Source organism: Oncorhynchus nerka, linkage group LG18 (assembly GCF_034236695.1).
Source record: "Oncorhynchus nerka isolate Pitt River linkage group LG18, Oner_Uvic_2.0, whole genome shotgun sequence".
Classification (NCBI taxonomy): domain Eukaryota; kingdom Metazoa; phylum Chordata; class Actinopteri; order Salmoniformes; family Salmonidae; genus Oncorhynchus; species Oncorhynchus nerka.
In genome coordinates, this window is record NC_088413.1 from 31,164,411 (window position 1) to 31,180,169 (window position 15,759).

Consider the following 15,759-nt stretch of genomic DNA (forward strand, 5'->3'; position numbering starts at 1 on the left):
ACCCCCCTTAAAAGATTTAGATGCACTATTGTAAAGTGGCTGTTCCACTGGATGTCTTAAGGTGAACGCACCAATTTGTAAGTCGCTCTGGATAAGAGCGTCTGCTAAATGACTTAAATGTAAATGTAAATTAATTTGATCTATATTTCTGCTTTTTGTGACTCCTATCTTTGGTTGGAAAAATGACGGTGTGTTTTTTTTTACTTGTCGGTGATCTAACATAATCAGATGTTGTGCTTTCGCTGCAAAGCATTTTTGAAATCGGATATGATGGGTAGATTAACAAGAAGTTTATCTTTCATTTGCTGTATTGGACTTAAAAGTGAATGTAAATTCCACAGCGGGAAACTTCCTTTTGCATATATTCAACAGGCGTGACAGGCTTCATTGCTCCCATCTCCTCATTCTGGTTTGACTGTGCCATGGTGCTCCAACTTTTTATTTCGATAAGTCTGCGTGTAATGTGTTTTCCCAATTTCTATAGGGTTATCCTAAAGTGGGTGTAATATGTAGACATATGCCTATATAAATTCTTCTCTATCTCCTTTCAGTATGTGTTAAACAACAGTGGATGATACTGTAATCCTAATTCTACTTTCACTTAATCCAGGCTATAGTAAATGGTTCTACTAAACTCTAATATATTTCACACACGGGCCTCACAGAGACAACCGCAGGATATAATATTAGAAATTAAAGTCTATCTTAAGGGTGTAGCGTAACAGTAATATGTTATACACCAGTGCTCCCTAGTGATAGCGTCACAAAGTTATTTTCAATTAAAATATCTTCAGGACTTCCATGTAATAATTTTATTGATATACTAAAGTTTTTCTATACTGTCATATGGTAAGAAAGTGTCACTAACAAATATCTTCAGCCTTTTATTCAAATGACCTTTTATTACCCAAAACCCCCGCCATAATCCACAGACAAACAAACAAATGAAACATACAACGCACTATTCATAAACAACTCAACATTCACTGGGTAAATTTCACATAGAATTACCTCTACAAAAATAAAAAATAAACCACCCTACCATAGGTCAAGGTGGCCTGGGTAATTGTCGCTGAATTACCTCTACAAAATAAAATAACTTATATTCCTTAATGGTCGCTGCATTACTACCCGAAATAAAATAAAATAGATGATTATCGCTGAACCACCTCTCCAAAATAAAATAACTATATTCAGTAATGGTCTCCGCATTAACACCCAAAATAAAATAAATGATTATTACTGAATCACCTCTCAAAAAATAAAATAACTAGTATTCAGTAATGGTCGCTGCATTACCACCCGAACTAAAAATTAAAATCATCAATCATTAATTTTATTCATCATATATTGACATCATGCATTTCACCAATAGCCCGTTATGTAATTTCTCCAATCTAGAATTCGACTATGTCATATTCAAAGTGTATGTATATATTTTAGAGTGAGTGAGGTGCCACTTACTTGTTAGAGGGAAACCACACCAGTGAATGCCAATTAATTACAGACTTAGATTAAACAGATGTCTGCTTACCTTGTTTATTTTGGAGCTCCGGCACCATGGTGTAGAATCTCCTCCAACCAATGTTGGGGTAGGTTCCTTGTCAATTATTTGCTTATTGGTGAAATTAGCAATCAGACAATATCTTTAAGTAAATCAATCAAAAACCTTTATTAATGCAATTGCAGACATAAGTTGACCATGGGAACATAGCATGCATGTTTCCGAGTAAGTTCTGCAAAATAGGAAAGGGTCCAAGTTGCTTTAATACTCTTACAGTCAACCCCTAGTGATGTAACTGCCTATGTCAACACCTTCTACTCATGAGACCAAGCCCATGCATATACAGTTATACAAACCTGTAGGAGAGACAATAGTTCCAGTGTTTTCTAAGGGCTCAGCAGTAATTTTCCACTCCAAAAGTGGCTTTATAGTGGTATGTCTGACTAGTCTCTTATCTCATTCACTACCCTGCAGGGTTCTGCGTCTATGAATCTCTTTTAGTCTTGAGGCGCTTTCTCACAGACACCCTGTTTTGACTGCAATAACTCACACATCTCTCAGACAGCTTCTTATAAGAAGCAGAGACTAGAAAAGAACCGTGGAACAATATTAAACCTTATAATGCATATATATTGCTAATCTTTATTCCAAGACCCTACATGTGTAGTGGAGGAGGGGTCTTATAGCCCTCCCCTTCTATTAATACAACATAAGCATAATCAATTATTATAATACATCAATCATTTGGTGCAGCCCCTATCATGACCCCAAGGTGAACCCCATCACCCCAAACATAACACTTTGTATTCAGCAGTAGCGTAAAGTACTTAATAAGTAGAAATAGTTTGAAGTACTACTTAAGCAGTTTTTGGGGGTATTTGTACATTACTATTTATATTTTTGACAACTTTTACTTTTTACTTCACTACATTCATAAAGAAAATAATGTACTTTTTACTCCCTACATTTTCCTTGACACCCAAAAGTAATAAGTTATATTTTAAATGATGAGCAGGACATGAAGATGGTCCAATTCACACACTTATCAAGATAATACATGGTCATCCCTACTACCTCTGATCTGGCGGACTCACTGAATGCTAATGCATCATTTATAAATCATGTTGGAGTGTGCCCCTGGCTATTCGTACATTTTCAAAATCAGGGAAATGGTGCTGTCTGCTTTGCTTAATATAAGGAATAATATGAGGAATATAAGGAATGATTTACACATTTACTTTTGATAGTTAAGTATATTTAGAACCAAATACTTTCACTCAAGTAGTATTTTACTTGAGTAACTTTCTATTAAGGTATCTATAGTTTATTCAAGTATAACAATTGGATACTTTTTCCACCACTGGTATTCAGGACAAAAAGTTAATTGTTTTGCCACATTTCTTGCAGTATTACTTTAGTGCCTTGTTGCAAACATGATGCATGTTTTGGAATATGTTTATTCTGTACAGGCTTCCTTCTTTTCACTCTGTCAATTAGGTTAGTGTTGTGAAGTAACTACAATGTTGTTGTGTCAGTGTTCTCCTATCACAGCCATTAAACTCTGTAACCGTTTTAAAGTCACCATTGGCCTCAAGGTGAAATCCCTGAGTGGTTTCCTTCCTTTCCAGCAACTGAGTTAGGAAGGCCGTCTGTATCTTTGTTGTGACTGGATGTATTGATACACCATCCAAAGTGTAATAAAAGGGATATTCAATGTCTGCTTTTTTCATTTTTACCCATCTACCAATAGGGGCCCTTCTTTGTGAGGCATTGAAAAACCTCCCTGGTCTTTGTGGTTTAATCTGTGTCTGAAATTCACTGCTTGACTAAGGGACCTTACAGATAAGTGTATGTGTGGGGAACAGCGATGAGGTAGTCATTCACAAATCAAGTTAAACACTATTATTGCACACAGAGTCTATGCAACTTATTATGTGACTTGTTAAGCACATTTGTACTTCTGAATTTATTGAATCTTGCCATAACAAAGGGTTTGAATCATTTTTGACTCAAGACATTTCAGCTATTCATTTGTAAAAACTTTTGAAGAACATAATTCCACTTTGACATTACAGGGTAGTGTGTAGGCGAGTGACAAAAAATATAAATGAAATACATCTTAAATTCAGGCTGTAACACAATATTGTATTACATGCCTTATATATCACACAATGTATGGGCCTTGCACTTCAACGATTGACCCACAACTACTGTTTACTGGCTGCATCTATGTCATCTTGCTGCATCTACCTGTAATGCAGGGTTTGATCTAAACGTCAGAAGCTATCAAGTGGAATGGTTACTTTCTATGTTATAGTGGAATGTTTTTTCTGCTGGTGCATCTTGAGGTATCTCCTCTCCGAGAACCTCTTCCCACACTGAGTACAGGCGAATGGCCTTTCTCCCGTGTGGACCTTGAGGTGCATCTTCAGCTGGTGCTTGCGGGAGAATCTCTTCTCACATTGGGGGCAGCTGTAGGATTTCTCCCCCGTGTGGACTCTCTGGTGCCTGTTCAGGCTGGACGATTGTGAGAAACTGGCCTGGCACAGGTGGCAGCCGAATGGTTTCTCCCCCGTGTGCACCCTCTGGTGGATCACCTGTTTGCAGAAACTGAAGGCTTTCCCACAGAACGAACATGGGAAGAGCTTCTCTTTGCCACCAGATCTACTGATAGCATCACTACTACTGTCATTTGTCAATGGGCTTGTGTAGCCATTTAGTGTTGAAGCACTGGCTTTGTCTGAGGTCTGGTTTAACATTAGGAGAGTGTGAGGAGGACGAAGGCCAGGGAGGGTCTGTGTTGTCGCAGATTCCATGTTCCAGTTGATAGATCCTATAGAAGGTATGCTGAAGGCAGCACCTGTTAGGAGGTCAACCTGAGGCGCCATCAGTCTCTCTGAATCACAACTATAGGAGCAGGACGGAGCATCGTTTGCAGAGTCTGTTTCTGTTCTCTCCTGCCGCATATGGATACCTACCAGTCCCCGTGGACCAAATCTACACCTCACACTGTTGTCAAGTTCGGTTATTGTTTTGTGGTCGACTGTCTGTTTATGGTTGTGGTTAACAGTGTTGTTCCCCAGCCCAGAGTTGAGGATGCTGTCCCATCCACTGACCTCCACTATGTCGCTTCTGGTCCTGGCCTGCTCAGTGATATCATCCTCTGGGCTCTTGGCTGCACCAGTCTGAGTCTGGGAATCCAAAATTGTTGTCCAGTCTCCTCTGTTAGCCTCCAGCCAACCACCTGCAGGAAGAGGTTAGGAAATAGACTTTAAAAACATGGCAGAGAACTCTACATATTGAGTTTTTTTTGTGTCAATTACCTGGTGAAGTTCATACATTATAATGTCTGTTTTTACACGTAAACATAAGTTCTATTGATTTAATTTCATGAATGAAGACATTATAGAAGAAAAGAAAATAGCCAGGCGCATCACAATTCCCAATGAAGATCTATTACTGTATGTAGGCAGGTAGCCTAGCGGTTAAGAGCTTTGGGCCAGTAAACAAAGGTTGCTGGTTCGAATACCCGAGCCGTCAAGTTGAAAAATCTGTTGATGTGCCCTTGAGCAAGGTACTTAACCCTAATTGCTCTGGTTAAGAGTGTCTGCTAAATGACTCAAATGTAAATTGGCATGTCTCCCTTACCTTGCTCCCCAATCTTTAGTGCACTCAGCAGATCAATGCTCTCTGGTCTGTCCTCTATTGTCTCTTGTTTGACTAGCAGCAGATCAGGCTTCCCATCTTCCATGTCTACTGACTGTAAGATATACAGAGTGAGAGGATGCTGGATCAAGAAATCTGATATCAGAACCCTGCTATAGAGCATCTTCTGATTGGGGGATTGAGGGATTGATTGAGAGATTGCTATGAGTATTATGCAAACATATTGGTTGATTTGATTACGTGACACTCTCCAATGATTTGATATTTCAAAGGCATGGACTCACACTTAAAGGGCAACTCCACCACTTTTCAACCTCACTTTCATTATCTCCAGCACAATACCAGTGTCAACATATACTAAAAGTATGAAGATGCCTGCTCGTAGAACATCTCTTTCCAAAATCATGGGTATTAATATGGAATTGGTCCCCCCTTTGCTGGGATAACAGCCTCCGCTCTTCTGGGAAGGCTTTCCACTAGCTGTTGGAACATTGCTGTGGGGACTTGCTTCCATTCAGCGACAAGGGCATTAGTGAGGTTAGGCACTAATGTTGGGAGATTAGGCCTGGCTCGCAGTCGGCGTTACAATTCATCCCAAAGGTATTAGATGAGGTTGAGATCAGGGCTCTGTGCAGGCCTGTCAAGATCTTCCACGTCGATCCCGACAAACCACTTCTGTCTGGACCTCACTTTGTGCATGGGGGCATTGTCATGCTGAAACAAGAAAAGGCCTTCCCCAAACTGTTTTCACAAAGGTGGAAGCACAGAATCTTCTGGAATGTCATTGTCAAATCAAATTTTATTTGTGACATGCGCCGAATACAAAGGGTATACCTTACAGTAAAATGCTTACTTACAAGCCCTTAACCAACAATGCAGTTTTAAGGAAATACCTAAAAAAAAAGAGATTAGAATAACAAATAATTAGAGCAGCAGTAAATAACAATAGCGGGGATATATACAGGGGAGTACCGGTACAGAGTCCATGTGCGGTGGCACCGGTGTCGAGGTAATTGAGGTAATATGTACATGTAGATAGAGTTATTTAAGTGACTATGCATAGATAATTACAGAGAGTTACAGCAGCGTAGAAGAGACCATTTTTCGAGCCTTCCTTTGACACTGCCTGGTGTAGAGGTTCTGGAAGGCAAGAAGCTTGGCCCTGGTGATGTACTGGGCCATACCCTCTGTAGTGCCTTGCGGTCAGAGGCCGAGCAGTTGCCATACCAGGCAGTGATGCAACCCGTCAGGATGCTCTCGATGGTGCAGCTGTAAAACCCTTTGAGGATCTGAGGACCCATGCAAAATCTTTTCAGTCTCCTGAAGGGGAATAGGTTTTGTTGTGCCCTCTTCACGACTGTCTTGTGTGCTTGGACCATGTTAGTTTGTTGGTGATGTGGATGCCAAGGAACTTGAAGCTCTCAACCTGCTCCACTACAGCCCTGTCAATGAGAATGGGGGCATGCTTGCTCCTCCTTTTCCTGTAGTCCACAATCATCTCCTTTGTCTTGATCACGTTGGGGAGAGGTTGTTGTCCTTGCACCACACTGTCAGGTCTTTGACCTCCTCCCTATAGGCTGTCTCATCGTTGTTGGTGATCAGGCCTACCACTGTTGTGTCATCAGCAAACTTAATGATGGTGCTGGAGTCGTGCCTGGCCGTGCAGTCATGAGTGAACAGGGAGTACAGGAGGGGATAGAGCATGCACCCCTTAGGGGCCCCCGTGTTGAGGATCAGCGTGGCGGATGTGTTGTTATCTACCCTTACCACCTGGGTGTGGCCCGTCAGGAAGTCCAGGATCCAGTTGCAGAGGGAGGTGTTTAGTCCCAGGGTCTTTAGCTTAGTGATGAGTTTTGAGGGCACTATGGTGTTGAACGCTGAGCTGTAGTCAATAAATAAAGGACTGACCATGAAAAAAAAAAAATTCTGGTCTGATGAAACCAAGATTGAACTCTTTGGCCTCAATGCCACGCGTCACGTTTGGAGGAAACATTCTCACGTGTTCCTTTTGTCCAGGTAGGAAAGGGCAGTGTGGAGTCTGTGGATCTGTTCATGCTGTTTCTGGGATAATGGTGTTGATGTGAGCCATGACCAGCCTTTCAAAGCACTTCATGGCTACAGACGTGAGTGCTACGGGTCGGTAGTCATTTATGCAGGTTATCTTAGTGTTCTTGGGCACAGGGACTATGGTGGTCTGCTTAAAACATGTTGGTATTACAGACTCAGACAGGGAGAGGTTGAAAATGTCAGTGAAGACACTTGCCAGTTGGTCAGCGCATGCTCAGAGTACACGTCCTGGTAATCCGTCTGGCCCTGCGGTCTTGTGAATGTTGACCTGTTTAAAAGGTCTTACTCACATTGGCTGCGGAGAGCGTGATCACACAGTCGTCCAGAACAGCTGATGCTCTCATGCATGTTTCAGTGTTACTTGCCTCGAAGCGAGCATATTTAGCTTGTCTGGTAGGCTCGTGTCACTGGGCAGCTCTCGGCTGTGCTTCCCTTTGTAGTCTGTAATAGTTTGCAAGCCCTGCCACATCCGACGAGCAACGGAGCCGGTGTAGTACGATTCGATCTTAGTCCTGTATTGACGCTTTGCCTGTTTGATGGTTCGTCTGGGGGCATAGCGGGATTTCTTATAAGCCTCCGGGTTAGAGTCCCGCTCCTTGAAAGCGGCAGCTCTACCCTTTAGCTCAGTGCGACTGTTGCATGTAATCCATGGCTTCTGGTTGGGGTATGTACGTGTGGGGACGACGTCCTCAATGCACTTATTGATAAAGCCAGTGACTTTTGTGGTGTACTACTCAATGCCATCGGTAGAATCCCGGAGTATATTCCAGTCTGTGCTAGAAAAACAGTCATGTAATTTAGCATATGCTTCATCTGACCACTTTTTTATAGACAGTCACTAGTGCTACCTGCTTGAATTTGTGCCTGTAAGCAGGAATCAGGAATCAGGATAGAATTATGGTCATATTTGCCAAATGGAGGGCGAGGGAGAGCTTCGTTCAGCCATGACTCTGTGAAACATCAGATATTACAGTTTTTAATGTCCCGTTGGTAGGATATACGTGCTTTCAGTTCGTCCCATTTATTTTCCAGCGATTGAAGCTAACAGAACGGAAGGCAAAGGCAGATTAGCCATTCGTCGCTTGATCCTCACAAGGCAACCTGATATTTTTCTGCGAAATCTCAGTTTCCTTCTCCAGGGAATGATGGGGATCTGGGACTGGCCGGGTGTCTGTTTTGCTGTAGTGTTAAGATTTCCCTTCACTGAAACTAAGGGGCCTAGCCCGAACCATGAAAAACAGCCCCAGACCATTATTCCTCCTCCACCAAACTTAACAGTTGGCATTATGCATTGGGACAGGTAGAGTTCTCCTGGCATCCGCCAAACCTAGATTCATCCGTCAGACTGACAGATGGTGAAGTGTGATTTATCACTCCAGAGAACGCGTTTCCACTGCTCCAGAGTCTAATGGCGGCGAGCTATACACCACTCCAGCCGACGCTCGGCATTGCGCATGGGGATCTGTTTGTGTGCAGCTGCTTGACCATGGAAACGGCACATTTCTAAAGTTTAGTAGAAAAAAAAAATTAAATAAAAACATTCTACCCGATGACATAAAAAAAAGGTGATTTTCAAACACTAAGATTCACGGTGATGTGGGGAGCAAGAAATTACCTTCCCTTGGGCTAGAAACTCGGTACAGGTTTTGAAAATGATGTGTTTTTTAAACTTTCAAACCTACCCAGAGATGTCACAGAGAAGCGTTTTTTTAGACCTTATCTTTTTAACCACAGATCATAGAAACGGTCTTGTTTTTAAATATGTAGACTGATTTGGTGCTGGAAATGTTGATTGTGAGATTGAAAAGTGACAGAACGGACCTTTAAAATGACATGAACCAAGACCGGGGCCGTATCCACAATAAGTCTCAGAGTAGGAGTACTGATCTAGGATCTTTCCAATAACAATGCATTCGGAAAGTATTCAAACCCCTTAACTTTTTCCACATTTTGCTACGTTACAGCCTTATTTTAAAACAAATAAAATATTTTCCCCCCCCTCAATCTACACACAATATCCCAACCTTTGAGAAGGACAACCATCTCTGCAGCACTCCACCAATCAGGCCTTTATTGTAGAGTGGCCACTCCTCAGTAAAAGGCACATGACAGCCTGCTTGGAGTTTGCCAAAAGGCACCTACAGTAAAGGACTGACCATGAAAAAAAATATTTTCTGGTCTGATGAAACCAAGATTGAACTCTTTGGCCTGAATGCCACGCATCACGTTTGGAGGAAACCTGGCACCATCTCAACAGCGAAGCATGGTGTTGGCAGCATCATGCTGTGGGTATGTTTTTCAGAGGCAGGGACTGGGAGACTAGTCAGGATCGAGGGAAAGATGAACGACGCAAAGTACAGAGAGATTCTTGATGAAAACCTGCTCCAGAGCGCTCAGGACCTCAGACTGGAGCGAAGGTTCACCTTCCAACAGGACAACGACCCTTTTAGGAGACATGAAAACAGCTGTGCAGCGACACACTCCATCCAACCTGGCAAAGCTTGAGAGAATCTTCAGAGAAGAATGGGAGAAACTCCCCAAATACAGGTGTGCCAAGCTTGTAGCATCATACCCAAGAAGACTCAAGGCTGTAATCGCTGCCAAAGGTGCTTCATGTACTGAGTAAATGGTTTGAATACTTATGTAAATGTGATATTCCAGCTCTGAATTTTTAATACATTTTCAAAAATTTCTAAAAGCCTGATTTGATTTGTCATTATGGGGTATTGTCTGTACATTGATTTGTAGAAACATCTCAAGGACGATCAATGGAAACACGATGCACCTGAGCTCAATTTCGAGTCTCATAGCAAAGGATCTGAATACTTACGTAAATAAGGTATTATTAGTATTTTTTTGCATTTTTAATTTGCAAACATTTCTAAAAACCTGTTTTCACTTTGTCATTATGGGGTATTATGTGCCGATTGATGAGGAAAAAAACATTGTATCAATTTGAGCTACATAGGCAGCAGAGTGGGCAGCAGCTACGTAAAAGAAAATCCAGCACATGCACAGAAATCTCTATCAATAGCCACGGCAAGTTGGGTTCCAGAAAATCGGGAATAGTGTATATTTTTGTTTTTGTAATTTTACCCCCTTTTACGTGATATCCAATTAGTAGTTACGATCTTGTCTCATCGCTGCAACTCCCCAACGGGCTCGGGAGAGGCGAAGGTCGAGTCATGCTTCCTCGAACCCCAGGCTGTAGTGCGCCTCAACACTGTGATGCAATGCCTTAGACAGCTGTTCCACTCTGGAGGCCCCATAACAGGCTTTTAAAATGTAATATTGGTGGACAATTTCAAATTAAAATATTTTTTAAAAGGCACTCATTTCGTGGAACAACCCAGTTCACAGTGGGCTCACCTCAGTGAGATTGTGTGTGGTCCTGTACAGCTCAGCTGGTTCCTCTTTGGGTTCAGGAGGAGTTGTCTGGTTGTCCTCCATGACCATGGTCTCCTCAGGGTTCCCCAGGCCCTCCTCCTTCACCAGCAGCACATCTGGACCCTCCTCCTTCTCCTTGAAGAGAGGCGATACAGATTACACTCCTTCAGGTACATACACACACAGAGATAATAAAACACACTTCCAGCATGGAGTTATCCATCCCCACTATTTTTGTGTCCTATACTGTAGTTGCAGAATGACTTCATTGTTTTTAAACCCATCATGGTGGACATAACTATGTTGTGGGTAAATATAAGTGAGATATGATAAGTCATCATCAGACAAACCTGACTATTTTAACATGTACAGTAGGTGTTTGTTAGTGTCTGGGTATGTGTAGGTATTAGGGCTGTGAAACGATAACAATAATCAAGTTAATGGCATTAATAAATCGAATTAGTCAACATTTTTAAATGTGCTCAAATTTGTCCCCAAAGAAAGACTTTTCCATTTAAAAAGTAGTGCATTGAGGTACAGGCATACGATGCTTTGATCGTAAGGGAAGGAAACACAAACTGATCTACATCAGAATCTTTTAATAGCATTTTCACCATAAACAACACAAAAGTCACTAACATAGCTACAGCTTGTAATGCTCCCAATGTTTATGTAGGCCTACTCCCTCTTATCAATGTTCTTGAAGTGTAACACTTGTACACATTACAGACACACTCTCTCTTTCTCTTACACACACCATTTTAAGTACTGTTAAAGCATTCTAGGTAAAAAGAACTTGTCTCTTTGGATACAAAGAACAAAGAGCTTTTAAACTGATGAAAGCATTATAACCATCTGTACTGTTCAGACACCTTTACTCACATAGTCCTATGCAGTCTCCCTCCCACTCTCACACTATTGACTATGATATTGTTGACTACTTTGTTGGGAAAGAACGGCATTTCGCTGGACTAGTGCACATGACAATAAAAATGTGAAACACCCAACCTCTCTCTCACACATACACACAATCATACACACCCCACTCTTGCATATGCAGCCTAACTTTGATATTTTTGAGGAGCCTATTCCTTTTCAGTTCTTCCTGTGCCATCCAAATGTGCATAGCCTAGTCAGTGGTCAAGTTATCAGGTTGCTAGGTAACATGACTAGCTAGCTAACCAATGGTGTTTGTTGTCAAATCAAAAACAGCAGCTTGTGAGTAGTTTAAAACCAATCCTCGTCTGAAAGAAAAAACATAGCTCCAGTACTATTGGGTATAACTCTCACATGATTTTGGCTAGAGGCACACAGTCTTCAGCTATGCAAACGTGCAAGCGTTGACTGTAGCTGTGTTCCCTGTTGCGTTCTGCATTTAAAAGCGCCGGTGCGGAAACACAAAAAAGATTCCATGTGGTGAAGATATGGAAAAGCAATTAACGGCATTCAAAAAAATGTAATAGAAATAAACATGTCACACGTTAAACGATGGCCCTAGTAGAAATATTTAGTAAGTGTATATTGGTTATAAAGCACTGTTGTGTGTATGCAGAATAGGTTGAGATCATATGTGATGAATATTAAAGAGAATCTCAATAAAAGTCCCATTTCGTGTTTATTAAACATAAACACGTTTTAAATACACCATATGAAAACCACATATACACATGTCCCAACGAAATATCAGCATTAACTTGTTGAACTGCATTTATTTTCTAATTAAAAGTGTCTTGGGAAAATATTCAGTAGGTGAATGGAAGTAATCCAGGCATTTGTAAACATATATCCTACACAGTACAAACATAATATGTAACAGACTTTAGGCTTATATATCACACAATGTCTGGATGCAAAATTCTACCCAGGAATATTCAACACTGAAGTCTGTTACTCGTTATCCCAAATGCACCTGTGGATCTTTTCTGGTGATAGCAATGACAATGTATAAATTTGTCTTTAATGCAGGGTTTGATCTAAACGTCAGAAGCTATCACATGAAATGGTTTCTTTCGATGTTATAGATTGGAATGATTTTTCTGCTGGTGTATTCTGAGGTAGCTCCTCTCTGAGAACCTCTTCCCGCAGTGCATACAGGCAAACAGCGTTTCTCCTGTGTGGATCTTCAGGTGCATCTTCAGCTGGTGCTGACGAGAGAACCTCTTCTCACACTGGGGGCAGCTGTAGGGTTTCTCCCCTGTGTGGACGCTCTGATGCCTCTTCAGGTCACCAGCCTCGGCGAAGCGCATGTGACACTGTGTACAGCTGAAGGGTTTCACCCCTGTGTGGACCCTCTGGTGCCTCTTCAGGTTGCCAGCCTGGGCGAAGCGCATGTGACACTGTGTACAGCTGTAGGGTTTCACTCCGGTGTGGATCCTCTGGTGGATCTCCACATTATGGGGGCAGCTGAAGCCTTTTTTACAGAACATGCAGAGGAACCGTTTCTCTTTACTATTGCACGATGTAGAGTCCCCTCTCTGAGCCTGGGCTTTAGTCCCGTCATTTGAGTTCAATACCTGATCAAAATGGACGCGGCCGTGTGAATCAGAAGACTCCACCGACGTGGACACTGGGTCGCAATCTCTGAACGCACGTAAAGGGGAGTGGGTCACAACATTTCGATTTGTCTCCAAGCTTTCCCTGTAATCTAAGAAGTCACTGGTGTTGTCCAGCGAGAGTCCTTCTCTTAAGTGAGTCTCATCTGCATTCCATGTCTGAGGAGAGTTGCGTTCAACTTTCACATTAACCTCATCTACGACAAGACCTTCCCCTTTCTTATCTAGGTACCTTTCAGAGTATACACTACTACTGTACTGGTTCCAGTTCCCTCTCATTGGATTAGTTTGTGTATCTAAGCCCACAGGCATGTCACCAGATATCATCTGTGTCTCTGTAGTGTACGAACAGGACGGATCATTGTGAGTCTGTAATGCATCACCTGAGTCCCGATTGGATAAAACTGTCCTCGGGTTAGCGTAAAGTAAATACTCTGAGTGGGGAGCAGGAGGACAGCCCAGTCGCCCCAGCCTCGTTAAAGTCTTGGTGTCTGTCTCTGACTTGAGTGCGGCGTTTGGTGTTCCACTGACCTCCGTGATGCTGTGTCGGGTCCTGGGCTGTGCTGGGGCAGTGGTGGGGTCATCCGTAGCTACAGGGGGCGCTCCAGCCGCTCCAGTCTGGATGTCTGTGCTGTGTCGTGGGTCCTCCTCTCCTTCAGACTGCTCCAGCTTGACCACAGGACCTGCAGCCTCTGCAGACTGACAAAGAAGAGAGGAGGTTATTGGATAACAATGTCATAGGGAAGTCTCACAAGCTTCCCTATAGCAGATAAATGAGGATGTACATGTAAGCAAATTAATAGCTGAGGGGAGCCTTTCTGAAATAAATTGGCAACATTTGATGTACTGTAATTTTGATGTAATACTATTACACTAACCTCTATCATGATAATGTGCTGGGTTGAGGTTCCACTCCCCTCATCATCAGTGATTGGTTGGTCATCTCTCCATGTATTGTGTCCCACTGGCTTAACAAAGCTTCTGTAGCCTCCAGTGCGATGTCCTTCACCTAAGAGAGTGATTGGGCGAAAAGAGGTGGATAGGTTAGGTACTGTCAATGCTCAACTGTATATTGTACACCAAGGTAACATCTCATAACTTCTTGAAATACTATTTATTGATCGGTGTATTATGTTCCATGTGTTACATTGTTTTCATTGAGTAAATAACAGGAAATGCAGTAAATTAATCATCTGGTTAGAATGAGTGTTTTTGCGCAAAAATAACTAAGTAATCAGGGAAATTATTGCATACTATCCAAAAACTGACCAAGACTAAATTCTGGGTAACACATCTGAACAGATGTCCAGAGGGCAACGGTGCGACAGGCCGCGCATCCTCGGCCTTCTGCAAAATGTACCTCTTGCCATTCCTCTGTATCGGTCGAGGATCTTGACACTACTGGGACGACTGGCGAGGACGCGTTCTGGCATTGTCCTCTCTGCGCGCTCCCGTGCCACCTTTTGTTCCAGTAGTTTCCTCCGTAATGTCCTGTTTTCTTTCTGACTTTGGGTTATTTCCAAACGAAACACTGCATAGTCGTCGTCTACGAGTTTACAGATTTCTGCAACGGCTGCATTCGCTAGCACCTCCATGATGGAGGCTATTTGAGTGTGAAACACCATACAGTTAGCCATTGTTTGCGAACGTTAGTAGCTAGCGTTACCAATATACCTTCTATCAACTAAGTCGTCTCCAACACGAATTATACTCTATATGGGGTGAGAAGGTGATGCTGTGCAGTTATGACTACTCATATTTTGAAATCCAGGGTGTTAATGAACGTCTAAGAAATTGTTCATGGTCATTGTGGTTCACTTCCGTTTACTTCTTCTTCTTAGGTGGGGTTTAACTGCGGTTGTCATCCAATATTGACGGTGCATTACCGCCACCAACTGTACAGGGGTGAAAAAAGGAAACTGCATACGGTGAGAGTGGGATATACTTTTTGATATTATCTCTCTCCTTCAGTTCTTCAAACCACTCTGCCGCATCCACAATAATGCCCATCTTCCTTGACTTTCCCTCCACATTAGCTGTGCCATCATTACTGACATTAAAAACACAAAGTCCACCTTCTTTACATACAGCATATCTGGATCCTGCTGGTGGGAGGCCAACTCTGCATTCTACTTTTTCTACCGCCTCCGCATAGGAGACAGACTGAATTTCCTGATTTTGTCTCTCCATCTCTTTCACCCTATATGGGCATTCCAAGGATGTCGCCTCATGTTCTCCACCACAGTTACAATACTTTATTCCTCTGTAATTCTCTTCTGCTATACAGTCTCCATCAAAGTGGTTTCCCCCACACGTCCCACATCTCGGCTCGTTCCGTCTGCAGACACTTTGTGCATGTCCAAACATTTTACATCTGTTACACTGCAAAGGCCTGGATATAAAGGCTCTGACAGGATAATACACATATCCCAGCTGCACTCGGGTTGGGAGGGACTCCACATTTTTTTTAAACACAAGGAGAGACGAACTCTTCTCCTTCTTGCCATGAACCACACCATTCATCCAGCGTACATCAACCACTCCAGGAATTTACTTTAGCATATTAATATCAACTTATTATGC

The 15,759-nt window shown here is 42.4% G+C and overlaps 1 protein-coding gene across 1 annotated transcript; it reads right to left on the reverse strand.

Annotated features, from left to right (window-relative positions):
* Positions 1-1,647: 1,647 nt before the first annotated feature.
* Positions 1,648-15,015, reverse strand: LOC115145661 (Wilms tumor protein homolog). The gene is made up of 6 exons (XM_029687185.2): positions 14,537-15,015; positions 14,055-14,185; positions 13,708-13,875; positions 10,607-10,759; positions 5,153-5,264; positions 1,648-4,748 (listed from the first exon to the last, which is right to left on the reverse strand). Exons 1-6 carry the CDS (start codon positions 14,811-14,813, stop codon positions 3,811-3,813), a joined length of 1,779 nt encoding a protein of 592 aa, XP_029543045.2. The 5' UTR covers positions 14,814-15,015; the 3' UTR covers positions 1,648-3,810.
* Between the last annotated feature and the right edge of the window lie 744 nt (positions 15,016-15,759).

Coding starts and splice junctions, on each gene's coding strand:
- LOC115145661 (XM_029687185.2), bottom strand. CDS start 14,813: ATGGCTAACTGTATGGTGTTTCACACTCAAATAGCCTCCATCATGGAG. Junction 14,186..14,536: donor ATACAGAGGAATGGCAAGAG/GTACATTTTGCA, acceptor TCACTCTCTTAG/GTGAAGGACATCGCACTGGA. Junction 10,760..13,707: donor CCCGACACAGCATCACGGAG/GTCAGTGGAACA, acceptor CCTCTCTTCAAG/GAGAAGGAGGAGGGTCCAGA.